This window comes from Cydia pomonella, chromosome 26, assembly GCF_033807575.1.
Source record: "Cydia pomonella isolate Wapato2018A chromosome 26, ilCydPomo1, whole genome shotgun sequence".
In the NCBI taxonomy this organism is placed as follows: Eukaryota; Metazoa; Arthropoda; class Insecta; order Lepidoptera; family Tortricidae; genus Cydia; species Cydia pomonella.
The window spans coordinates 4,196,330-4,223,565 of record NC_084728.1 but is presented as its reverse complement, the minus strand read 5'-3'; the positions used below and the strand labels follow the sequence as shown (position 1 = coordinate 4,223,565).

At 37.2% G+C, this 27,236-nt stretch overlaps 2 protein-coding genes across 5 annotated transcripts; one reads left to right on the top strand and one right to left on the bottom strand.

Annotated features, from left to right (window-relative positions):
• The first annotated feature begins 7,024 nt into the window (after nucleotides 1–7,024).
• LOC133532008 (uncharacterized) lies at nucleotides 7,025–20,590 on the top strand. Of its 2 annotated transcripts, none has more exons than XM_061870487.1 (10): nucleotides 7,025–7,587; nucleotides 9,959–10,084; nucleotides 10,233–10,377; nucleotides 10,900–11,135; nucleotides 11,764–11,847; nucleotides 13,344–13,568; nucleotides 14,246–14,480; nucleotides 14,846–14,979; nucleotides 16,440–16,556; nucleotides 17,965–20,590. In XM_061870487.1, exons 2-10 carry the CDS (start codon nucleotides 10,067–10,069, stop codon nucleotides 18,001–18,003), a joined length of 1,233 nt encoding a protein of 410 aa, XP_061726471.1. In that variant the 5' UTR covers nucleotides 7,025–7,587; nucleotides 9,959–10,066; the 3' UTR covers nucleotides 18,004–20,590. The 2 variants fall into 2 exon arrangements, with proteins under 2 accessions (XP_061726471.1, XP_061726470.1); XM_061870486.1 differs by having other exon boundaries at nucleotides 10,203–10,377.
• A 1,925-nt stretch (nucleotides 20,591–22,515) lies between these two features.
• On the bottom strand, nucleotides 22,516–26,454 carry LOC133532018 (putative zinc finger protein 702). 3 transcript variants are annotated; one of them, XM_061870506.1, is made up of 4 exons: nucleotides 26,009–26,454; nucleotides 25,691–25,839; nucleotides 25,146–25,243; nucleotides 22,516–23,456 (listed from the first exon to the last, which is right to left on the bottom strand). In XM_061870506.1, exons 2-4 carry the CDS (start codon nucleotides 25,720–25,722, stop codon nucleotides 23,023–23,025), a joined length of 564 nt encoding a protein of 187 aa, XP_061726490.1. In that variant the 5' UTR covers nucleotides 25,723–25,839; nucleotides 26,009–26,454; the 3' UTR covers nucleotides 22,516–23,022. The 3 variants fall into 3 exon arrangements, with proteins under 3 accessions (XP_061726490.1, XP_061726491.1, XP_061726488.1); XM_061870507.1 differs by having other exon boundaries at nucleotides 26,024–26,454; XM_061870504.1 differs by having other exon boundaries at nucleotides 25,691–26,454.
• Nucleotides 26,455–27,236: the final 782 nt, after the last annotated feature.

The window sequence follows — 27,236 nt, the reverse complement described above, 5'->3', positions numbered from 1 at the left end:
TTAGAACCATTTAAGTAAATAACATAAGTGCTGTCGGAAAATTACCAAAATGACGAAATCTTCAATTGTAAAATTTCGTAAACCTCTCATATTTTTGTATACGAATCTAAATGCTCCATTTCCTTAATTAAAGTTTCCTTTGTTTCCAGTGGTATTTTCCAGAATTTTCCGAGATCTTTCCCAAATGTCAGGAAACGTTTATACCCTATACTCATAGTTATGTGTTCCTGCCGGTGAGTAACGTTGCCAGAGCTCAGCGAGTGTGCGGGGGGTTAGGGTCGGCAACGCGCATGTGACTCCTCTGGAGTTGCAGGCGTACATAGGCTGCGGAGACTGCTTCCCATCAGGCGGGCCATATGCTTGTTTGCCACCGTCGTAGTATATCAAAAAAACGTTTATATTATATATATACCAATACCAAAAACGTGGGACCAACGATCAAGACTATCTCATCGCGCTACCCCACCTTTCGCATCTTGTGGGAACCTCACAACTTGCGCTTGCGCACCAGTAACCTTGACGCATTCCAAATTACCACAGCTCTTACTGCAAGGACATAAGGGCTATTTTGGCTCATCTCTTTTAAATATTTTAATCGCAGTTGAGGCGACGGCTTGAGGTTTAGAAATAGATCTAACAGCCCAATTCGAATTTCAGTTGTTCGATCTATTTCCGATATGATACTGATCTGTCAGTGTCAAAACTGACATTTCTTCAACCAAAAGCGTCGCTTTTGACACTGATCACATCGGAAACAGATCGAAAAACTAAAACTTGAATTGGCATATAAACTGTTTTATACGATTATAGACCTTATAGTGGTAACGTAAAGCGTATAATTGCTTGAGTTTTTCTGTGTAGTTCTGGTAATTGTTTTTATTGTAAGTCACGAGCTGAGTTGGACTATTTTTCTTAATTTGTGGAAAAGTGTACAACGGATGGGTGGTCTTTCATCATTTTTAGGGTTCCGTAGTCGACTAGGAACCCTTATAGTTTCGCCATATCCGTCTGTCAGTCCGCCCGCGACTTTGCTGCGTGATAGTGCTAAAAAGCTGTTATTTGGCATGGATACAATGGATACAAAAATCATGCATGGCGACAGAACTCAGCAGTGGGACAATATGGCGCGCACAAGTTTTTTGGAAAAATCACGAAACGTCTGGTTGACGTAAGTAATTGGTGACCGAAGAGCTGGCGGCTTCCTCGCACAACGTATCAGTATTGCGATACAACGAGGAAATTCCGCCAACATCATTCGTACAATGCCTCAACGGCCTATTTTAGATATAAGCTAGTTATAGTAATCACCTGTATATATCCATTATGTATATTGTTTCGACGACCGGTTTGGCCTAGTGGGTAGTGACCCTGCCTATGAAGCTGATGGTCCCGGGTTCAAATCCTGGTAAGAGCATATATTTGTGTGATGAACACGGATATTTGTTTCTGAGTCATGGGTGTTTCTATGTATATAAGTATTTATAATTATAATATATTATATATATCGTTGTCTAGGTACCTACAACACAAGCCTTATTGAGCTTACTGTGGGACTTAGTCAATTTGTGTAATATAGTGTCCTATAAAATAAAATAAAAGAATTATTGTTATTAATAATAACTTCTAACTTACCTCCTCCATTAAGTGGTAGACTTATAGTGTAATGATCAGTCCATATAAAGATATAACTTATCATTGATTCATTGTAATGATCCATTGATTAAATCTAATTTTCCCACGCTGTAATTCTAGATGTATCAGTAATTATCGTTATTATTGATTAATCACTTTTTGCTCTAGTTAGAACGGATTTGACTTATCTTCCAAGGATATACTAGGTAGAATAGAAATTGACTCCTTGTAGTCAAACTAGTAGCTCTGTGAGCTGTTAGACCTCACGATACGATTGATAAGCTTAAAAAACATGTAAAAAATACTAACTTCGTTGAGTCATTATGACAGCGTAAACACAATGGTCTTAAGTACTTAAGTCCTTTATGCCAATACCTTTTTGAACATTTTTCAAAAACGAAACGACTGGGAAATTCTGTTTAATACTGAGTCGGCTCACAAAATGTCATTAGAATTGGTGGAGAATTGCGACTTTGAACTTAAAGATGTGAGACAGAAGGTAGTTCTGCGGGAAAACTAGAAGATTTGAGGAGAAGAGTATGGGAATGCCGCCGAGACAGTAACCTGCAGCTCCAACTTCAGGGAATTGGGCTGAATGAACGCAGCACGTGATCGACGGGCCGCCATTGATATATATCTAAGTATGGGCCCTATGGGCACTAAGAATGATGCTAGTTCAGTGGTGTCACTCACGAATTCGAGCCAATCGTACAGTCTAACGCAACTGCATAGTTGCGACCAAACGCGCGCGTAATGCGAACTCATCAACCAATCGCGTTGTGGAGTTAGACAGCACGATTGGCTCAAATTCGTGTGCGTGACACCGCTGTACTGGCCCCATTCTTATTGCCCGTAAGGCTCGTCTTTAGATATATATAAATAGACGGAAACTATTAGCGTTGGTAGTGTGAATATATATTATAAATTGGACAAGCCACTACAGCTATATAATTGAATTCATATGTAAATGCATAATAAATCAACAAACAACGATTGCCGGTAAGTATAGTAGAGTATTTTAATGCTTCCTTGAAATGTAAAAAAAAACCTTCAAGAAAAGCGCGTACTCCCATATTTAAGCACTTACCCCTCTGGTGCTGCGGATGTCCATGGGCGATGGCAATAGCTTACCACCAAGCAATACGTCTGCTCGTATGCTTCATTTAAAAATAACCAGGGTGTGCAACCAACTTGCCAATGCTCCGTAGCGAACGAAACGCAACTGTCGCTGTCGCAGTAATTAGAAGAGTGATAGAGAGACTAATAATATACGCTACGGAGCATTAACGATTGGCAGGTAGGCTAAGCACCCTGAGCCATCCCACACTAGCGTCTCCCGAGCGTCAGCGTCTAGTCAACTCTATGGCTGCTGCTCGACGCAGCGTTGGCGCAACTGCGCAGCGACGCCATGATGATATTTGGTATAGATATAGTTAGAAGACCAAAGAAAGATATTAGCCCTTAACGTGGCGAATTCCCGCAGCAGGAAAAGTCACTACGTCTGGCGGCTTCCTTTATGCACATTTTGCAACAGCATGGGTTAGGCGGCGCAACACGCCGTTTAAACAAGGAATTATGAATTTAATATGACGTTTCTATACACCTAAAAGTTTGTTGACGAAACTGACCAACTATAGCCTGTCTTTATCGAGTGATCTCGCATTGTTATATGTTAGAGCAGTGCAGAACCAATTTTAGGCCCTCAAACTTCCGTCAAAACATATTACTTAAACATTGTCCGTGAAACGGATCTCTATTGTTTCTCATAATGTTTTACGTCATAATGTATTGTTTGTCCGCATTTTAGTTAGTCATTATTTGTTTTTTCTCAGAACGGCGTAACTTTTCAGGATTGGCATGAAACAAACCTAACCTAATCTAACCTAACCTATCTATAAGATAACCTTACGACAATCCTGAAAAGTTAACGGTTTCAGAATTATGACTAATGATAATCTGACAACCTATGGAAGGTAGAGGTAAGGAAATGAAATCTCCATAGGCAGAACTGTTGTTATAGTGTCCAGCTGTCAGCTATAAATAATAGTTCCAAAACTATCCAGAGTAGCGCTAGAGTAGCTAAGAACCTAGGCGTTATTGACAAAGTGAAGTGCGCTGTCTATGATTTGTTTTTTTTTTTAATATTCTAGGTATTGTAGCGCCACCTATTTAAGGTAAGGTCTGCAGCACGAAGGATTAGGATAGTTTTGATCAACCCTCATCATCGTCTCACGCAGACGAAGTTGCGGGCACAAAGCTAGTGTTTTATAAAACGCGAATTGACAGGAAACCAATCCAAGGAATCGCCACTACAGCCACTGAACTAATTAATTTGTACTATTCACTATTGTTTCTGTACACGCGAACGTTACTATACCACACTATACCAAGAAAAAATGTCACGTTTGTCCGTGATTGGCATTATGCCTGGCCAAGTGGCCATAGATCGCTTACTAGATGTAGCATTTTTAATCGACTTCAAATAAATTTTTGGCAAAATATTTATTTTTGGCTGTACAAGCTTTTATCGCTGACTGTACTTTTCTTACCACGGGCAACTACTAATCATCGAGACAATTCTGAAAACCTCAAACAATTAGGTTGCGTTATTTTATCACAGAGTTCATATGGCCACCTCCTGTATCCATCATCAGATCAGCTCGATGGTACCATAATATTGCATTGTCATCCGACCTACATATGTATGCAAAATTTCAGCTCAATCGGAAATTGGGAAGTGGGTCAAATTTAGCTTCCATGATTTGACCCACACAAAAGTACATACATACTAACAGAGCAAGATAAGATAAGATAAGATAAGATAATTCTTTATTGTACAACCGTGTTACAGAGGTGTTATTTAATTAGGTACATGTGTAAGTTTCAACGGTAACCCAATTCGGGTATACAATATACACTTAAAACTAACTTAAAAGTAAGAAACACATTTCCGTTAAAAACATCATATCAATCTATACAGAGTACTTATACGGTATCATGACGAATATAATTCAAAGAAATCCTTTAGAGAGTAGAATTCATTCTTAATAAGCCATTTTTTTAAACTACGTATAAATTCCATGTCATCTAACATTTTTAATTCATCTGGAAGCTGATTAAAGACTCGAATCGCAGTAATATATGTGCTTTTATCGTAAGTTTTATTTCTGACTAGAGGCAGTTTTAAATTGTACTTATATTGAGAGCGAAGGTTATCGCGGAGGGAAGCTAATGTTGTAAAGTAATTCTTGTTACTCTTAAGAAATTTACAGAGTTCGTATATATATATGCCAGTTAAAGTTAGAAAACCTTTGTTCTTGAAAACATTTCTTAGTGATTGTCCGTGGTTAATACGATAGATAATTCTTAAGCACCTCTTTTGCAAAATGAATGTGGACTGCACGTCTACGGAATTGCCCCAGTATATGACACCATAAGTCAATAGAGAATATATGTTGGCGTAGTACGCACTAATAACAACATCTTCAGAACACGTTTCTGATAATATAGATAATGCGTAACATTGACTGGAAATTTTGTTATTTAAAAGTTAAATAAAAGCTTGTAAAAAATGGAAAAGTTATCAGATCGAACTTTTTTAGGTCGCATTTTTCACAAATCTATTCTGAATATGGAATCCATGATGAATTTAGGGCACCGACTTCAATTCAAGTATATCAGTTGCTGGCGCATCTAAAAAGTGGATGGAACGGGGCAGGGTGAGTTATTTTATTTTATATTTTTGAAGTCGATTTTTCTTTATTTGTAAAGTTATTTTATACTAACTACGTAGATGGCGAGCAAGCATACGGCCCGTCAGAATAAGCGATCACGCGACACGTCGACGCCTGCAACTCCAGGGATGTTAGGTAGAATACCGTACCGTTTAAGAATCTGTAAAATCCTCATTTTAAGACGCCAACAAACTGTTTTACAGTTTGGCGAAACTTTAATTATAGGTACATTGTATATTGTGATTTGTGAAATAAACTAAAAAAAAAAAAAAGAACTTCATACTGTTGTCCCTAGAGAAAACTTCGGCAGGTCAGTCCATAGCCGGGGTTGTTTAAAATTATTATTTTAATATTTTACTCGATCGTATTTGGGCACCAACGGTGAAGTTATGGTTTCCTACGGTAGACAATTTAACCAGCCCTGATTTTCAATGAATTACAACATTCATAACGGGATTTGGTTCTCATTCATGCTGCGACCCATAATCATTACTCGCTGACTCCTGATCCCCTGTCTTATTTGTGCCGGCGTGTTTGAGACGCGTAAGGGCCCGGGCACTGACCGCAATTCCCGTATCGTTCCCGTCCGGCAACCCCTTCACTCTTAGGGGATACCGATCCCTTCTCGCGGATACAGTCCACGCCGCCCCGTCCCGATACCTATTCACCCCCGCGCCGCGCGTATAACCTAGGACGCCTAGACTTAAGTAATCTAGTTCTCAATAAACCGGCATAAAAACCCGCTGATTTTTATTAAGCTTGAGCTCCTCTGAGCTAACTACCACACTAACAAACCCTTGCTACTGTCGGGAACAAGAGAGTTGTATGAGGCCGCCGTCGCCCGCCGCCTCGGGTGAACATGACCCCATCACTAAGTATATATTTATAATTCTACACATTGATAAGTATTAAACTTTGAAATACAGCCCCTATACTTGATAATGGGGAGTCTATTGGGGGAAATCAGTGTGGACGGCTAATTTCATGTTTCACCACAAAATCTCAGCTCTATAGTAATTAATAATAAGGTTCATTTTACAGGAAAAGAAATAACGTTAGTACGATTTTTTGGTTTTTTAGATGCTATTACGTGTTTATTACACACGAATGGAAATACTGTAGCTAATTATTCATCTAATGAAGCATTGAAATACCTGATTGACGACAAGTATGTTATATTTAATGTTTATTGGCTATGTGCATGATTGAGGTGTTGTACTATGTCGGAAATGATCACATTTTTCACAAGTTTTCGCCGGTTGACAGAATTTAAGTCAAAAAATATGAAAAAATTTAGTTCCTTTACCACGCACTTGGTTCTATATATATAGTTTTTAACACATGTATACCTATATTTTAAAATACCTACTACTTATATCATATTTATAAAAATCTCATCTCTCTCGCTCTTATTTTTCGTCTTTACTTCCAATTTATTTAATTTCTAAATTATTTGAGGCACTAATAAAATACAATAGTAGTAATAAATGAATAACGCCAATCAATAAATTTTTCGTGTTATGGCTCCATCAAGGTGTTGATGATTCTGCCAATGACGAGGTTGGATAAGACACGGCTAATATTTGAATCTTATTACGGTCATAGACAGTGTTCGGTGGAGTATCCGATCTGCAAAGAAATATGAATAACGCCGGGCAAGGAGGCAAGGTGACTGACCATCTTGACAGTGACATTTTTGACGTTAATAGAGTACGTTCGAAACTTGTATGTAGTTCAGTCCACTAACATTTCTTTAATGATTTTGAAGTATTGTAAATAAAATGTATACCAACAATTATTAAATTTAGTGAAACTAAAATGATCTAATATTGGGGTTAAGATTGTTTCTTTTTCTTCTTCGCAAAACCATGTGTTTATTCAGAGCGCTCTCAGCGAAATATCTGATCGTTGCTGAGATACATAGTTTCAGAACGGACCCAAATCGAACATCTTTGCTTTCGTAATCCGTTGTTTGTTGTGTTGTGATGTTTTCGCCGTCTACATAATCATAACTCAATTGTTTTAATTAGTCGTACTAATCGTGTACAGTGTTTCTTGAGTGAGAACCAAGCCACTCTTTACGAGATGTAGGATTATAATAACTACTTATATTCTACTTCTCTTTTTTAGAGAACATCAGTTTATGTCATCATGATACCAAGTTAAAAGCACTATTAAGGTCATACAATGTAAAGGGCAATATATACAAGTTAAGAGTCAAGTAAGTACCAGTTTATGTACTTTTTTGTTAATTTCTAATCATCTTCGTGACATACATTTTAAAATTAACACGCCAAGACTTTTTGAACACTTTTGTAAGATATATCATTTTTTATTTGCCAATGAAGGAAATACAACATGAGATATTCGGGCTACTATACTGTAAAACCACACACTACAGCCCAGTAGTACAACTATGTGTATTAAGACTCCGCAGCATTTATTTATTTTATAAATCATTTATGGTACTTAATGCCAAAAAGGGTTGGTGCCTACTTTCTCTTTGGGTTGCGATGGAAGGCCAGCCCGCGTAGCCAACGCTCTGTGGCGAATGAAATGCAACTGTCACAGTCGCACTAACATGGAAGAGAGAGATGACCGTGCTATGGAGTGTTAACGATTGTAACGTTGGCTACACGGACAGATGATAGTCACTTGTTTTGTAATTGGTGCCTGATTCATTATTGGTATTAGTTTGCACAGGGAGACACATGATATTTTAGTGTGTGGTGGCTAATAATAATAATAATAAATCTTTATTCACTTAAAAACCTAACACAGTATAGAGTGTCGATATTATACTAGATACAGAGAAACTTATAATTAGGTTTGTAATGGTTTCACCAGGGTCCAGCTTTTGTCTCCCGAACTAGCCTGCCTGAGCCTGAACTGAGCCTGTGACTCGGGAGTCAGCGATTCCTCCGCTAAAGGTTACACAGTAGTGGCAGCAGAAATAAAATCTATTATAACAGAGAAAAAAGTGTACAGTACAGTATACCTACAATAAGTATGAAGAAAAAAAAAAAACAATATTTCAGTTTTAATATAATGTGACAAAATTTATATCTACTTTGGTTTACTTTAATACAATTTATATTGAGAAGTTATTTATATATTATGTGTAAAGGGTTTGTCAGGGTAGATTTATTTTTGGCAGCATAAAAGGCTTTCAGTTTCCTGGTAAGTTTGTGTTTGGAGCCAGGTTAGTAACTTAGATTTGCAGTCGTAGCGGTTTAATTTATAGATATCTAGCCGTTTGTTAATTTTATTGTAAATTCTTGCACTCATTGCTAGAAATTGGCGACTTGCAAAGACTGTTCGCTGGAGTTCTACTGGACAGACAGTTTGTTTAAGACGTTTTTTAAGACCTGTCGTAGATAGAGGAAGACATCGATGTCTGCGTAGGATGGCACGGAGAATGTACAATTGTCTAACAGACAGAACATTACATTCGGCATATAGTTTGGCTGTTGGGTATCTATAAGGTTTTGATGTTGCGACCTTTAGCACTGCTCTTTGAGCGCGCTCCAGCTTGAGCATTGCTGTTTTACCGGCGGCTCCCCATAATGGGATACAGTAGGTGATAAGAGACTGACAGAGGGACTTATACGCCATCATTATAATACTATGACTAGCCGAGCAGCGAAGTTTTTTAAAAACGTACATCAGTTTCCTGACACGGGAAATCAGGGAGTCTATGTGGGTATGCCAATCTAATTTTTGGTCAAGAGTGACACCAAGGTATTTTATGGTTGGAACTTGGGTAAGGGAAGAGCAAAGACAGTTAGGAGAGGGTGACTGACAAATGTGACATTTTATGGTAAACGATGGTACGGGCAGTGACGGACTAGTAATTGCGAATGGAATGAATTTTGTTTTGTCTAAGTTAAGAGTCAGCAGATTAGCCTTTAGCCATTGCATTACAATTTTTAGGCCATTTTCTGCATGCATTTTCGCCTCAGCCCAATCGGAGCCATGGAATAGTAAGGCCGTATCATCGGCATAGGCAATGATTCTACAGTTTTCCAGGGACAGTTGACACAGTTGATTTACATAAATCTGGAACAGCGTGGGCCCCAAAATGCTGCCTTGAGGCACTCCGTAGTCTATAGTTTCTTCGGCACTTATGAAATTATTAAGCTTAACGGATTGGGTGCGGTTAGATAGGTAATCTTGGAACATTTTTAATGAAGTACCACGGATACCGAAAGTCAAAAAAAAATCTGCAAGTAGGCCTAAAGGGCTCTTTAACAAGTATTTACAACATTTACAATGACATCATATAGTTACATGAAAAATACACTGCAACATTTATAAAAGCAACAGCCAATATAGATTGTGTCATTTACGAAGACATGTGCCTTGACTCGCAATGTCATGTTATTACAGGTTAGATTTGACAAATCGGCGCGTCATCGTGAATGACACATGAACTATACCTAAGTAAAAATTACATTATAATAATCTTAAAATAAATAATTACCACTAGCCAAAATGCTAGGTAGAAGATATGGCTATAATAATGAGCGGTGTTATTTTAAACTTTTTTTTCTTCTAATTTTTCTATAGACCTAACTTTTAATACATTACAGTTTTCCCAAGAAACCAATAAACAGAAAGCATGGTCACATAGAGAAGTTAGTAAAAACTGAAGAACACTTACATACAGATAACAATAAAGTGAAAAAAAGCAGAAGAAAATGGCAGCAAATCATGATGTAAGTAAATTAATAGAATTCTCTTCAGCAATAAACAATTATTATTTAGCGGTTCTGCTATTAATATTACATTACATGGCAACTTCGTGCGTGCGCCCGCTCTGTGCACCCACGCTAGCGAGTGGATGCCCACAATCTATTTTTTCAGGTTTCAGACTACCAATACACAATCCTAGACATGCTCAACGCCGATTGCTGGCGCGAAATCCTTGGCTATGTGCCGGTTGAAGAAATAATCAGATCCGAGCGCGTCAGTCGGAGATGGCGGGACCGCATGATAGAATATATGCAAGGTGCTTGACAATTTATAAAATTACCCACTAGGTGGCGCTTTAACGTTCACTGCATTGCGCTATCGTAGTTTTTCTGTGATATACCTATTGGACAGGGTTTTAGATTTGTCGTGTTTTGGGTAAAGATTAATAAGGCTGGATTTGTTGTCCGGCTCTTAGTTTCCATGTTAACAAATGTAAGTATATGTAGTTTTTGAGTACATAATGTTGTTATGTACCAGTAGAAGAAATGATCAGATCTGAGCGCGTCAGTCGGAGTTGGAGGGACCGTATGATAGAATATACGAAGGTAATTGTAGTCTTAAGATTTTGTCACTAGATGGCGTATTAAAATCTGTCATTTCGATATTTGTGTTTGGTTTATTAGAAAGAGTTTTATGAATAATTACTCTCCACACCCCACAATCTCTCTGCTTAGCCTTAAGGATGACCGTTAGACCGTGCGCCTTTTGTACTGTAAGGTGCAATAAAGGTTAAATAAATAATGAAATGCAAGAGTTAATCTTCGAATTTGGATTCCAGGTGTAAATCTCTCCGTAGAATATCTAAGACCCTGCATCATCAACATATTAAGCTGGGACCGGCACCCAAACAGCAGGCACTTGACCCTGGACCGCGAAGACCAGCCAGGCAAGAGCTGGTTCGAAGCCATGCTGACCAAGCTTGGGGGGAACATAGTTTTTATTGGCACAGACAGGATTGTTGACTTTGATATTGCTATTATAACATGGCATTGTCCTAACCTTGAGATTCTTTTGGTAAGTTCTTAAAATGAATATTATTTATATACTTATATTTAAAAAAAGTAAACAAATAATTTTTAATTTTCGGATAGTTATAACATTTCTTGGTTAACCAACCAAATACAAAACCGCCTGGATCTGTCACTGAATGACCTGACTTTAAACTACATTATTTGATCATGTAATGTTTTCATCTACCCTCAACTGGATTAAGGAGCCATTTGAGGGTAGGTTTTGTTTACTTTTATTTAAATACCAAAAAGATACAGAGTATAGCAAGCACTTACATGCAATTTAATTTACAATGCCGATTACTAAGGTGTCTACTTACAAATATATAAATACTTAGGTATAGTGCACCAAAAGGCACCAATCATGAGACATTTAAGAGGAAATTTTAAAATGAAAATTACCGACATAATTAACGAATTAAAAATATGTACTTTATCTTCAGTCACGGCAGTGTGGTGCGTGGCGCAATTTATTTTAAAACAAACATAAATTAATGAAACGTCAAACTTAAGCAGCTCTATGATTCTTGTTTATGGTAAAATGTTGCCAGTGTTTAAAAACGACGAGATTTGCGGTATACGTCTACTATACTCCATTTTAAGTTGTAATTACAATAGAAGTGTTTTTGCAGCTCTGCAGCATAGAATATTACCTTCCCTTGGACCAGCTCAAATGCTGCAAACGCCTGAAACGTATATCTTTGCATACATGCACGGTAATTAATAATTATACAAACCATAACTCGTTTCTTACCCCCTTCATAAACCAAACAAACCTCAATTAGTTCATTCATGTTTTATTTTTGATAGATTAAAACGATTATTAGCTAATCTAGTTGCGTTCCACCGAACACTGTCTATGATCGTAATATGATAAGATTCATATACTAGCCGTGTCTTATCCAACCTCGACATTGGCAGAATCATCAACACCTTGATGGAGCCATAACACGAAAAATTAATTGATTGAGGTTTGTTGCGCGTTTATAACTACAACCCATCTTCAGACCCGATATGTATTTAGTTTTTACCTATAGATCTATAACTAAGCTCTTGCATGTAAATGTACCGTTCGGATATCGCGCTGCAATACTGCAGAAAACATCATATTTAATATAAATATTACGATAAGATTAACTTTTTGACTGTAAACTGTCGTGAGACATACTAACATTAAACTAATTTTACGGTTTACTTAAACTCACGTATTTTTTGTCACTCGCGCGACATGTTTCGGAGAGCCTAGGTCTCCTTTCTCAAGCACTAACAGTGCGAGCAGCGTTTACGACGGCCGTGCTTCGCGTACTGCTGGGCACCGCGTCGCACGCTGCGCGGGCGCTAGAGAACCGGTTCGGGCAGGCACTGTTAGAGCTTGAGAAAAGGCTCTCCCAATCATGTCGCGCGAGTGACAAAAACACGTGAGTTTAAACGTGAGTATTAAGAGTAGGTAAATTGTTTGACTTTTGAAATAAACCAGTCTCAAGGGGTCATCCATTAATTACGTCACACGAATTTCTAGGTTTCTTTAACCCTTCCCCTCCTTGTCATACTTGGTCACATTTGGAAAACCCCTCCCCCTAGTGTGACGTCACATTATTGGCAATTCTGTTTTCAACGAAATCGGCATATCGAATTAGGTATTATTAATATTATCAAAATATTTTTAATAAAAGAAATATTGGTAATTTTATAACCCAAAACTGATTAGGAAAGAAAATTAAAAGCATAAAAATTATTATCGTTCCAAAAATTTGGTCTGTATCTTTAGGTATTTAAAAAAAGGTAAACAAAATCTACCCTCAAATGGCTCCTTAAGGCAGCTGCGGGTAGATGAAAACATTACATGATCAAATAATGTAGGTTTAAAGTCAGGTCGTTCAGTGACAGATCCAGGCGGTTTTGTATTTGGTTGGTTAACCAATAAATATTAAAACTACCCGAAAATGTACAAATTGTTTGTTTACCTTTTTTCAAATACCTAAAGATACAGACTATAACTGTACAGTGAATTAAAAATATATAATAAAATTTCGGTGGCTGATGAAATTAAAGTGACGTCACTAAGTTTGTGACTCCCCCTCCCCCTTGTCACAACTTGTCACATATTCTTGACCCCCTCCCACCCGGGTATATGATACGTGTGATGAAATTAATGGATGACCCCCAATAAAATCTTATATCAAAAATTAAATTGATCGTAATACTTTTACAGATACCAGACGAATACATATGCCAGCTCCTATGCGTTGTCCCCATCGAGGAGCTAGTGATAAACAACGCAAGCTACGTATCTGGCATGTTCCTATCTGAGCCGAAGAACACCAAACTGAAGACCCTGACGATATCCGCTTGCTATTTGTTGATGACGGATTTCTTCAGAACGGCGGTGGATTTGGAGGAATTGACTAAGCTGGAGTTGACTCTTAATAGCGTTGAGGTGTGTATTGTACAGTCGCCATCAGATATATCGGAGCGGCCGAGGTGCTCAAAAATAACTAAACCTTGACAACAGAGACGTGTTCAGATATTTGGTGGCACCTTGGCTGCTCCGATATATCTGATGGCGACTGTATTGTTTTGTGGGAAAAAGGAACTTTGGAAGGGTTTTTACAAGAGATACGCGGAATTTGAAAATTGCCGAATGTTCGGTTTAGATCTTACCTAACCGAATATTCGGCCGAGCGATAAAGATATTTTTCAAGTAGGCGTATTGAATGAATGAATGAATGAATGAATATTTTTATTACATGTAACACATGGACACATATTTTCATTAGTAGAACTTACAAACTAAGGGGTTAGTAGGTACAACAAACACTAATTTAAAATAAAACAACACTGATGGGGGAATGCAATCCCTCACAGTGCGACAAGTAGGGACAGTCGACCCTATCCGCTATCATTCAACAATACAATGCGCTTCTGAACGTCAAATAAAGCTATGCCGGCTCTAACCCTACACCTCACCTTCCTAGGCAATTTCCTAGAAACAAATACTTGCAAACAACTTTTCAATACTCACGCCAGCTTCCACATCGGAGCATTTTTTTTTTTAATTTACAGCGCCACCTTTCGACGGATATTTTGAATACAACTTAAATATTCATCTTTCAGGTATACAGAAATGTCCATTTTCTTCTACGCAACACACCAAACTTAGAATACTTAAAATTAGTATCTTTCGACAAAAAAATCAACGTAGGAAGTGAATTCTCTGACGCTCTCAGTAACTTGAGTAAGCTAAAGCATTTCTATGGGAGATATATTAATAATTCGCACGAAGGTTGGCTGGAAGACGTCGCTGTTGGGTGTAAGGAGTTGAAGACTTTGGATGTTGGGAATTGTGCGGGTAAGTTTAAGCCAGAGGGAATATATTTCCCACATGATTTTGAAATTTGTATCCACGAGATAGGGTTCAATTTTGTATTAATTCTAATATCATTTTGCCTCAAAAATTAACCCTTTATAAAACAGAGGGAATATAATTCCCACATGATTTTGAACATGGTTTCTAAGAGATAGGGTTCAATTTGTATAATTTCTGATATAATTTTGCCTTATAAGGGGTTAATATCATGTTAAATTAATATTCTGCGGCTTTTTTACAATATTAATGCATCCTTACTTACGAATAGTTATTAAAATTATAGGATAGATATTCGTATTCTTAGACTATACAGTATACACATCAGTTTTCTATTATATTTTTGACAGGTGTCACAGCGAGCAGTGTTATAACACTGTGTCGTTCAGCGGGGCCAAATCTAACGGAACTTGGGGTGGCTTGGAACACTGAGCTTACAGACAGCGACCTTGCAGCCTGTTTAAAATACTGCCCCAATCTAGAGGTAACTATTAAAGCCTAAGTAAAATAAAAAATAAATAAAATAAAATAAAAAGCATTTATTTCAGACAAGATCCATAATACAAAAACACAAAACAACAAACAATCAATATATTTCCATATAAATTACAAAAAATAAAATTAAAATATGAATTAAATTAAATTAAAAATACGGATAAATTAAATTAACATTATTCATTACATTAAATCAAAATTATCAATTAAATTACATTAAAATTATCGAATAAATTAAATTAAAATTATTAATTACATTATATTAAACTAATTACTTGTCGTAGTTGGCATGTTGCGCGTGAGATTTCGCCCAGTGGCCAAATATCGGGCTGTCATGGGCCCCTGCGACCGCGCTCAAGAGCCTGTTGGGCTAAACTCGCAACCTATTTTTTACGTTTATAATTATTTTATGCTCTTTATATTAAAATATTTTTAATTGGATACTTGACACATGTTGAATATTATAACAAAATTTAGCTAAATGGATAGAAAATGAGCCATCCATTATAAAAAAATACAAGGCTCCAAAGTCTCAAAAAAAAACTTTTTTTTGTCCTTCAAAAATAGAAAAAAAAAATGGTACCATCCGATTCCAATCATTATGAAAAATAAATTGTATGACAACTATACACATAAACGCAATATTTCAGGGTCAAAATGGCAATTTCCTTGATCTTCCATACATTTAGGACAGACTTATATATAATGTGACGTCACATCATGTTATCATTTTGTTAGAGGCATTTGAATCGTCGAGTGCGAGCGTCAGACTTTTTCTGATCTTTGTGTTGCTTAAATGCCATGAGTCCCATAGAGACATTTGATCCTCAGGAACATCAAGATCGTTAGACATTATTTACAAAAAACTGTCAAGTAGCCAATTCTATTATGTTTTCTTTTATACTATTTGCTCATAAATAGCAATATGTGTATAATTTGGTATTATTATTTCTCAACTTCTATCACTCGCTGCATCACCTACTCACATTACTTGTTTTTTTACCTTGCCTCCACTACCCTAAGGTTGTCTGGAAGAGATCGCTCTTTAGCGATAAGACCGCCCATTGTCTACCATAGTCTAAGTTGTGTGTTTAATTTGTATGTCATTATTGTCTTTTCTTATTGGTGAACAATAAAGAATATTTGTATTGTAGTGTATACTCTTAACGTAGGACTGAATCGTGTATTTAGGTAACAACTTCGTATTGTTAGTGTCCCATTAGAAATTAAATAATAAACCAAAGAACGAAAAATATCGTAATAATACCGATATTTTTGTATGAAGAAAAAACCGGCTCCGAGCTTTGCTTAGGCGTAAAATCATTTCAAAAAATTCATACTCACAAACGCGCACACACAACGCGCGCGCACGAATTTTACTTTCGGGTGGAAAGGGACTAAATTTAACACAGTTTGATGAATAAGAGCATAATTATTTCTTGTTAACAGGTCCTAGATGTGCAGGGCTGCGTGCAGGTGTCCGCGGCGCTGGTGGGCAGCGCGGCGCCGCGCGCGCGCCCGCTGCGCCTGCGGCTCCGGAGGACCAAAGTGCCCTACGATATGAGGGTACACATTGTTTCATTTTTTTTGACGACCGGTTTGGCCTAGTGGGTAGTGACGTTGCCTACGAAGCTGATGGTCCCGGGTTCAAATCCTGGTAAGGGCATTTTTTTGTGTGATGAGCATGGATATTTGTTCCTGAGTCATGGGTGTTTTCTATGTATTTAAGTATTTATAAATATTTATATATTATATATATCGTTTTCTAAGTACCCTCAACACAAGCCTTATTGAGCTTACTGTGGGACTTAGTCAATTTGTGTAATAATGTCCTATAATATTTATTTATTTTTTACATGCCTACTTGTAGGGTTCCGTACCTCAAAAGCAATGCCGGATTTAGAGGTCTGAAGGCCTCGGGCAATAAAGGAGTGGAGGCCCCCTGGCCCCAAATTTTTTCCAAATAAAATGGTAAATTTTCCGTATTCTCTATTATGGGGGCCCCTCTTTTGTGGAGGCCCGGGGCAGTAGCCCCGGTTGCCCTCCCCTAAATACGGCCCTGCTCAAAAGGAAAAACTGAACCCTGAGAGGATCAAGAACCCCCTTATTCGTAGAACTTTACGGGCCTGATTTAGTTTATCCCTTTCTAACAAATACATAAGTCCAAATGACAGATAAAGACAAACGATTCATAGCCAATTCAGGCCAGTAACGCGTTTATGAATAACGTCATAAGAATACGAGTATTCTACTATTAATAAGTATTTGTAAGGAACGATTAATATTGTAAAAATATGTATAATATCAATTTAACAGAAATTATACAAAATTGAACCCTATCTCTTGGAAACAGAGTTCAAAATCACGTGGGAAATATATTCCCTCTGTCTTATAAAGGCTTAATTAAGGTAAAATGATATCAGAAAATATACTAAATTGAACCCTATCTCTTGGAGACAAAGTTGTTCCGTCCGTCTGCCTGTCAAGACCCTTTATCTCTGGAACTCGTGGAGATATCGAGTTGAAATTAATATATTCAGTCCCTTGAAAAAATAAACTTCTAACTTAACGTAAAAGATGATATAGGTAAAAAACTTAAGTAAGTCACCTGTTGTATGTGGTTGTGGCGTGTTCGAATAGACAATACATGTTTAAAAGACACACACAAACAAAACAAATGTCTATTCGAACACGTCACAACTACATACAACAGGTGACTTACTTAAGTTTTTTACCTATACGGCCGTTTATGCCGTAAAAGACGTATATTTCGTCACTCAAAGCAATCAAAACTTATACGGTACTTCCCGTTGACCTAAAACTGAAATTTGACAAGTAATATCGTCTAACACTACAAATACTTACAGGGAAAAATCTGAAAATAATAAATAAATAAAAAATTACCCTAACGATTCTTTGTCATCCATGTCCAATAGATAGATAACTTCTTAATTTACTTTTATTTTCTTTTCAGTCAAAATGCCCTTGGGTGGATCTCGATTTTGAGTACTAATATTGAACTGAATCTACGAGCAAGGCCCGTGCAAGGTTGCATGGTGATCTACAATACGACCGGCCGACCGGTTTAGCCTAGTGGGTAGTGACCCTGCCTACGAAGCTGATGGTCCCGGGTTCAAATCCTGGTAAGGGCATTTATTCGTGTGGTGAGCATGGATATTTGTTCCTGAGTCATGGGTGTTTTCTATGTATTTAAGTATTTATAAATATCTACATATTATATATCGTTGTCTAAGTACCCTCAACACAAGCCTTATTGAGCTTACTGTGGGACTTGGTCAATTTGTGTAATAATGTCCTATAATATTTATTTATTATTTATTTACAATAGTACCAAGATGCACCTCGTCGCCAAAAGTTCGTCTAAACGAGAAATATGTGTGTTTGTATGCAAATTTTATGTTAGGAACATAGTGAAGAAAGAACGGAAATAAAAAGGGGTTTAACAGTACCTGTCAGTGAGATAAAATTACTCGAGTTTTCCTCATTGAGTGGGCCCGCTATATCTTCTCTGGTCTTCTATCTCACTAATAAATGTCAGTCAGTGTCCACTCACAACAAAATAAAATGAAGGCCTGAAGTCGTAAGGGATTGATATATTAACTTAAAAAAAAATTAAGTGCAGGCACGCTGTATCGGCTATGATTGGTTCTTACCAAGGAGTATTCTTTCAATATGCAATATGAGTAAATGACGCTTTGAATGTTGGATATCCGGTAGAATGAAGGAACGCAAATTTGTACATTACATTCGTTAACCCTTTGGCCGCGAAAGACGCCAACTGACACGCGCGGTTACAGCCCAATAGTCTGTGCGGAAAAAGAAGAATCGTGGACTATGTGGCATTCCATGCTGTTGCGAATGCAACTTATTATTATATAAAAATATTCCCAATGCAGTAACTGAACGCAGCCGTCGGGCTCGGCTAGTATTCGGAGGCTTTTCCAAAGCACCAATAGGAGCGCTCCACATATTCTGTATCGCTGCCAATAGCGTTGTTTTCAATTTTTTGAAACGCTTGTATTACGTTCTATATTAACTAAAAGTTGCCCTAAAATTCAACTTTTATACTAAAAACGGCTTTAAATATGTTAAATTAACAAAATATATTTTGACATATGATTTCGCGCCCAAAACGCTCTTTGAAAATTATGTGACGTCACAGTTAGTTTATTTTTGACACATAACTACATACACACGTAGAAGATACGAACTGTCAACTGACATTTGTCATTTGTTGTTTATCACCTAACTGTCAACAGTGTCAATCCGAGAGTTGTGACGTCATCAGAATCTTCAAAGACGTTTCGAGTTTGGTCACGTGACGTGTGCCAAAAGATATTTTAAATTCAATATTTACAAAAATATGGTCATTACAGGTCCCCTAAAAGTAGTTTAACATGTTCTTATAATCCAAAAGAATTTATTGGGATACAATTCTGCTCTAAGATTTTTTTATTTATTTATTTATTTAGAAAAACAAACAGCCTTTTACAAATATATCTAAAGTAAATGAACTAAAAATAGGCCTAAAGTTTCCTACATTACTGAGAAAACTATTACATAGAAATGTAAGTTACGCAATTTGTAGATGGAAACAACCCTATTAGAAGCACCTGAATTTAAACCACCTTTTGTACTGATCAAATATTTCAAATCACTTTTTCATCATCCTCCATACTCTAACCACATCTACATTTAACCGTTTTGACAAGAACCCTTATCAACCAGTGTCTTTTGGAAGATTATACCTAACACTTCATTACAAATCGAATCTTTTTATTCGAGTCGTCGTGATCCTGACCTGACCAGCGGTGGAAGCATGGTTCCATTTTTATCACTTGTCACTATGCCCGTCACTTTCGCACTTACTTGTTAGAACGTGACAGGCATGGTGATAAATGATAAAGAGCCGACCATCTTAGCCCTACTGCACGGTGGATACTTACACATGCCTAAAGCGTCCTTATGTGCCATATGCTTAAGAACTCTTTATCTGATGGAAAGCCACATATGGGAACCAATACATACGCCTTCTCTTTCCGCACAGACTCAAACTTCGTGCATTTCGAGGACTTCTATTTCTATGAAAATCGCCTTTCATAGAAATAGAAAATCATTTTTTAAAGAGTTAGTTTTTTTATAGGTTTATTTTAGGTTTCAAAGGGTTCTCAAAACATCGATTGTAATGGCGTATGAAGTAACTAAAAGCACTTTTTTCCGTAATATTTAAAAATGTTAAATTAGATATATGTTTAACAATTGATTTTCTACTTTAACACAAATAGAGAAAGTCAATATTTAAACACCGCCGCCTAATATAACTATTATTGAAATATAGATTAAACTTAACCTTATAACCTTTGGAGATATTAGCTGTGCTCTAACCTAACACTTCAAAAATCTAAGATTCTAGTAAAAGCATTGTGTTATATTTTAATGGACACGTTAGTTTACAATACTGTGTCCCTTGTGTATGTATAGTATTAATTTAAGCCTGAAAAGATCAAATTATGTCAAATATGACGCAATTTATTGTATTGATAACATAATAATGTTCTGAAATAAATGTTAAAATACGATTTACTGTTTGTTTAAGTATATTATTCAGTTCCAAGAGCAACAGTTTGTTTTACAAGAGGCCAAAGTTGTTGATAATTTTGTGCAAATTAAAATAACGAAAAGGCAATTTTATCAATTACAAATTACATAAGTACTTTTCCTAAAAAATCTAGTGCCTACGCCAAATCTGGGATTAGTTGTCAAGCGGACCCCAGGCTCCCATGAGCCGTGGCAAAATGTCGGGACAACGCGAGGAAGAAGAAGACAAAGTACATAAGTACTAAAACACAACCATTATCCCAATCCACAGCACAGCATTCGTCAAAAGCGTAGGTAAACAAACATCGTCCAATCTACATAAATAATCCGCCACCGGCTTCGTCAAAAATCAAGATAAAATCCGCAACAAGCTTCGTTCAAAAACCTAACATTACCTACGCCTCCCCGTTAATCCCCGAGACGACACGTACCCGGCGCAGTAGTTCCAAAAATACTGGCCGCATTACCGCGCTGTACTGCCAGTGATATTTGCTGGACCAGGTATGAGCCAGAACGGGGACCCCAACCTCGCTCTCTTAACCGCTGCCCCAGATTTTTAATTAAAGTTTTCGCCTCAGAACACCAGTTTCCATTGCAACCGGGACAAAGTCGTAAACTGTTAAAAAAATGTTCTTATCAACCGATTTAGCCATCCGTCACCGATTGTCATCTCGGTCGAACTGAAGTTGCCAATCGAGTAGTTTGTAAGCCCCGCCCACCTTAGGGTAGTATACGTTGGGCTATAATTGAGCGGACAGAATGCTTCCATGTTTATTTCCCTTCACAACCCTCAACTGGCTCGAGGAGCTATTTAAGGGTACATTTTGTTTACTTTTATTTAAATACCTGTAGATACAGAGTACTTAATCCTTATAATTATATTTTTCTATAAAACCAATGCCCAGGTGAAAAATACTATGTACAAATAAGATCTTAGCGTATACTGTCATTATGTCTTTTAACACATTCACACACATTTTGTACGCAGCTATAGACCACCGGTTTCTGGGGTAGTGCGCCGTTTTTTGTCTGGCAGTGAATGTGTTAAAACAAATATAACTATTGAATGTAGTGTGGTTTAACGTTAGCCGTAAGCACGCCGTAAGTATAACATATACTTTTTTCGATAAAGTTTAAATTATTCGGTTATTTCTACATAGAATTACAATGACTATTGATTTAAAAGAAGAAAGCGTTTTCCAATACCATTTTTGATACAAAAATTAAAGAGCCCGTATTATGACGGTCCATACTCGATATTTCATACACTTTTTTAGGGTTCCGGACGGTAGTCAACTAGAAACCCTTATAGTTTAGCCATGTCCGTCTGTCTGTCCGTCCGCGGCTTTGCTCAGTGATCGTTAGTGCTAGAAAGCTACAATTTGGATTCGATACATTAATCACTCATGGCCCCAGAACGTTAAAATAAAAGACCAAAAAAATTTTTTTTACAATACTTCCCATACAAAATGTTACTATATTTTTTTTACTTTAACCCAATGGTGTGGGGTATCGTTGGATAGGTCTTTCAAAACGAATAAGCGTCTTCAACAACCATTAGTTGACTAAGTGAATATTCGCTCTGAAGGAAAACAATATGTGTCCCCTATAAAAATATGCACCATGGGCCCAAAAAAATGTCAAAAATCGTAAAACAAAAGCTTAGTCAATAATTTCAATGAAAACTATAACGAACATTATCGGTTCGTTTTTGAGTTATTGCAAAAAGCCTTCTCTTCTTAGTATAAAGACGTACAAAGCGCTGCTAAGGTACTCCCTTATGCTTGTAATGTACATGATACTTACTAATAGCCCTACTACGGAACCCTACACTGAGCATGGCCCGCTCTTGGTCGATTTCTCTTTTATTACATTAGTCCTCGTGAGTCTGAGTAAGAACAAAATGTTTGTCGAATAAATGTACTTTTATTAAACTATACATTTTCCTGAAAATGCCCATACATTTTTACATGTCTCTTAAAACTACTATACCATGTAAACTCCTTCCGTCATACTTCGCAAGAATATAATTTCACTCCAGTGTGTCCGTTTATGTAGTCTTTAAATGCTTGATATTTTGAATTCCTTTTTACGTTTTACAGGAATACGGGTTTTCCCCAGTATGAACACGCTCGTGTGGCTTTAAATATCTTGATTGTGTTAACTTCTTCTGACATATAACTCACGAGAAAGGTTTAGTTTTATTGCCTATATGTACAACATTATGTCTTTTTAATATCGTAGGCTTGAGAAACTTTTCTAACATCATTCGCGAGCGTGGGGCTTTTCTCCCGTGTGTATTAGTTCATGATTTTTCAAATTGACTAAAAGGGTAAACTCTTCTTTACTTATGAGACTCGTGTAAGCTTTTTTAACCTGATGTGTACGTTTATGTACTTTAAAATTACTTAAATTAGTATAATTCTTTTACACAACGTGCACGAATCAGGTTTAATCCCAAGTGTATACGTTTATGTCTCTTCAAAGCGCCTAAGGTTTTAAACTTTTTCTGACATAATTCACAATTATAAGCCCTCACATTTGTATGAATTTTACTATGTGCATTCAAGGAGCTTGCGTGTACAAACTTCTTCTTACATATTTCGCAGGAGTAGCGTTTCTCACCAGTATGGGTGTATTCATGTACCTTTAAATTACCTAAAAACGAAAATGTTTTCTTACAAATAATGCACGAGTAAGGTTTTTCCCCGGTGTGAACGTATTCATGATGTTTTAAATTATATTTTGTAAGAAACACTCTTTTGCATATTAAGCACGAGTATTCCTTCTGCTTTCGACGTTTTCTCGCGGTATTTTCGACGGACAGCGTGAAGTCAGTCAGTGATCCTGAAAGAATAGTATATTATGTGACATGATCCAAAATGACATATATGTACATTGGCAATCCGGAGTCAGGGATTTATTAAGTATTAACTCCCAAGATGGAAATAATATGGCGAAATTATTATGTTTCAAACTATTATCTAAGATAAAAAAAATATTAGGTAAAAAAGCATTTTTTTTAGGTACTGACACTTTGACAAAATTAAAGACACAGAAACAAACTGGCCGTTGTTGATATTTTTTTGATTTTGCTTAACTTTTTTATTCCATTTTGCAAAAACTTGTATTGGGTTTAATCATTCACTCAGAAAAGTGTTCAAAATATCGTAGCACTTATTACTCGCACTTGACCGGTTTTTTAGATCATACATATCATACGGTTGCCAAAAAATATTAATAGAAATCTTGCAGCCTTTCTCTACCAATTCGTTCATCGATTCGAAACCTGATTTCTTGACTTTCGTCCGATAGAACAAAAATGTCGGTACCACAACCATTTAGCTGTCTCAAATGGGTTGGCATATTTTCGGCAGAAAATACACCTATATTTTTTTGCGGCGGCTGCCATCATTGCAAGGAAAGTAGTAGGATCCTCCATCCGCATACTCTCCGACAGTAGAGCAGTCTTAATTGCTCTAAATAGCCATATAGTTACATCCAAACTTATACACAAATGCCACGAATGACTAATGGAGGTATGTCATAATAATAATAGGATCACTTTACAATGGATCAAGGGACTGGACTGGAAATCTGTCGATACCCCCCGTCAGGGGGGTATGAGGGGCCGCTACCGCCTTTCGGCTGCGGCGGCTGTCGCGGGTCGCTTCCCCACCGACCGGTGGGGTGGTCTAGTGGCCGTTATTTGGGGGACGGTGTGTGTGTGGCTGGTGTATGGATCAAGGGACAGTGGATCCCGGGGTAACGATGCTGCGGACGAGCTTGCCAGGCAAGGATCAGGTGTGGGGGCGATTGGTCCGGAACCGATTCTTCCGATACCGTTTAGCAAGGTACGCTCAATGGTGCTGGCACGTACAGGGAAACTACACACAGAACACTGGCTCAACCAGACTGGATGCAGACAGGCAAAAGAAGCCATACCTGGCATCAACGGAAAGCTCACAAGGGCATTCCTTCAACTAGGGAAGGTCCGACTGAGTATGGTAACCAGTGTCATAACAGGTCATGGACTATTTAACAAACATCTTTTCATAACAGGTGTCACAGACAGTCCCCTATGCCGAGGATGCATGGAGACAGAAGAAACAGTGGTGCTGGAATGCAGCGGAGTGGCCCCATACAGGGCATCTCGGATCCCCGAGAGATCTCCCTGAGGTCCTACTCAACATCAAAGGTTTGATTGGATTCCTCGAGGAGTTGGGCTGGCAAGAGTAGCCAACCCTTGTCACGCAAAATAGGCGCCAGTCGTCGAGTTGCGGAAAATCGCCCCTACTACAATACAACACAATGTGTTCATGATTATTTTTCCATCGAGCGAAAGTTGTTTAATCAGGTTTCAAATCGTTACTAGAGGATGGCCTCAAGATTGTTATTCATATTTTTTCCAACCGTATTATGATCTAAAAGAGGAATGCGATTTTTCAGAACCTCTGCTGGCTGTGCCTACTCCACCTTAACAGTAAGATTGTTTAGTTTTAGATCATTTTGTTGGCCTTACTTTACATTACTCACCTGCATCATCATCATCATCAACTTGTCTTAGGCTTTGGTCCTCGGTACTCTGTAAACGTTCAAGCCGCACCCAGCAGTCCTTCATTTTGATGGGTTCACTACATTAAAAAAAATACAAATGAACAAACATGGGTCAAATATATGCCTCAGACAACAGAAAAAAAAACAACACGATAAAATGTGATCCACCCAAAAATAGTGGTGGATCTAATGCCGGAGAATGAAATTAAACGAATTAAAGCACAATATTGTCTTATGGTCGTATGGGCAACTCAACTCTGGTGCCAATGCCTATAAATATAGGCAATTGTATGTTATAGTATATGTTATGTATCTTTTTTTTGCTAACTTGCAATGTTTAAAATATGTTTGTTCGGGTCAAATCTTGCAAGTTAAATTAGACCCAATTCCCATTATTTGATTGAGCAAGAAGAGAGGAACAGAACTCTTCCTTGACAAGATTTTATGTCTTAGGGCTATAAACTTAGGGTTATAAATAGTAATAATTGTGTTTCAGTTAAAAGGCAGACTTAAGGAAAGCTTACCAAGCTCCTTCCTTAGGAAAATCGTATTCCATTGGCCAGGTGGTGTATGCGGTATAATATTTTACAGTACATATGGGGCTACTTTATAGCACTAGTGCGAGAAGTAGCATATTATGTTACTGTGTCGAACATTTAAAGGGCCATATGTACTGTAAAACGTTGTACGATACATGTGCGAATAGGTAATTCGCAACTCGTGTCGATTTAAAACACTCCCTTCGGTCGTGTTTTAATTTATCGCCACTCGTTTCGAATTTCCTATTTTTCGCACTTGTATCGTAATGTACTATTTAACACTATTATGTTTAAACAAATAACTTGTAAAGTAAAAACCAGGATCCATTTGGCATGTTATTGACTCGTATTTAGTTTCAAATGTCAATGTCAAAAATTTCAAATGTCACATCATTTTTTTTTATATATCTTAGACCATGAACTCTAGTCCTTTCCCAAATAAAAAAAAAACGTGAAAATCAAAGTTCGTAAACTTTGAGCACCTAACTCTGTCAAATTAGAGTAAAAGAGAAAGATGGCCGAATGCAAACTTAGGTGTTCGCGGTAGGCCATCAGAGGTGTTGGAGTCGGGACTCAGGGTCGGGGTCAGAATGATCTCGAACGGACCGCATTCCATGTCGATGAAAGTCTACAACAAGTTACCTAGTTATATAGTAGCTGCAGAGAAGTACACGACTTTTGTTACAAAACTAAAACAATATTTAATATCTATAGCTTTTTACACTCTCGAAGAATATATGAACGACGGATCGGAAAATATGTATTAGTTTTAAGTGTAAATTACACATTTATTGCGTCCAAAAAAAATTTTTCACGATATAAATTAAATATAGATAAAATACGATATTAGACTGAACTATTTTTATGATATATTTGAATACCTATCGAAAATTGTATTATTGTTTGTCTAGGTTAAGTTATATTTTTAAGATTTGTCTCGCCCTATCAGGGTCCATGCTGTACTTCATAATTGTTATTATTATATACAAATACAAATTATTTATTGTTTGAATGTGAGTGGTTATAAATGGTGGTAGGGTTAGTATTTTGTTACATCACAATCAGCCAGAATTTGGCGTACAATACTTGGACTCTCAGTATGCATGTCATTAAAACCAATTAAGAATAAAAGTATAACAATGTCAGAATAAAAAAAAAGTATTACCTATATAAAAAAAGTCAATAATAATTATAAAAAAGAATAATAATAATAATAGGTAAATGTCATGCATATAGAAAAGTATCAAACACATTTTTTTTTATATGTGAACACCTTGTAATACCATGGTTGGCATTCAATAAATGATGATGATGATGACTGGATGTCGTTCGATACCTCCCGTTAGGGGGTATGAGAGGCCGCTTCCCCCTTTCGGCTGCGGCGGCTGTCAACCAGCAAATCTGAAATGTGTCAAGGTGGGTGCAGTGACTAACCTTTTACATAATTAGGCGTAGGACGCTGTCTTTTTAATTTGATTGTATGAAATCCAAAATCAACAATAATCCTTCTTTCACCGGTCGCCCTCAATGA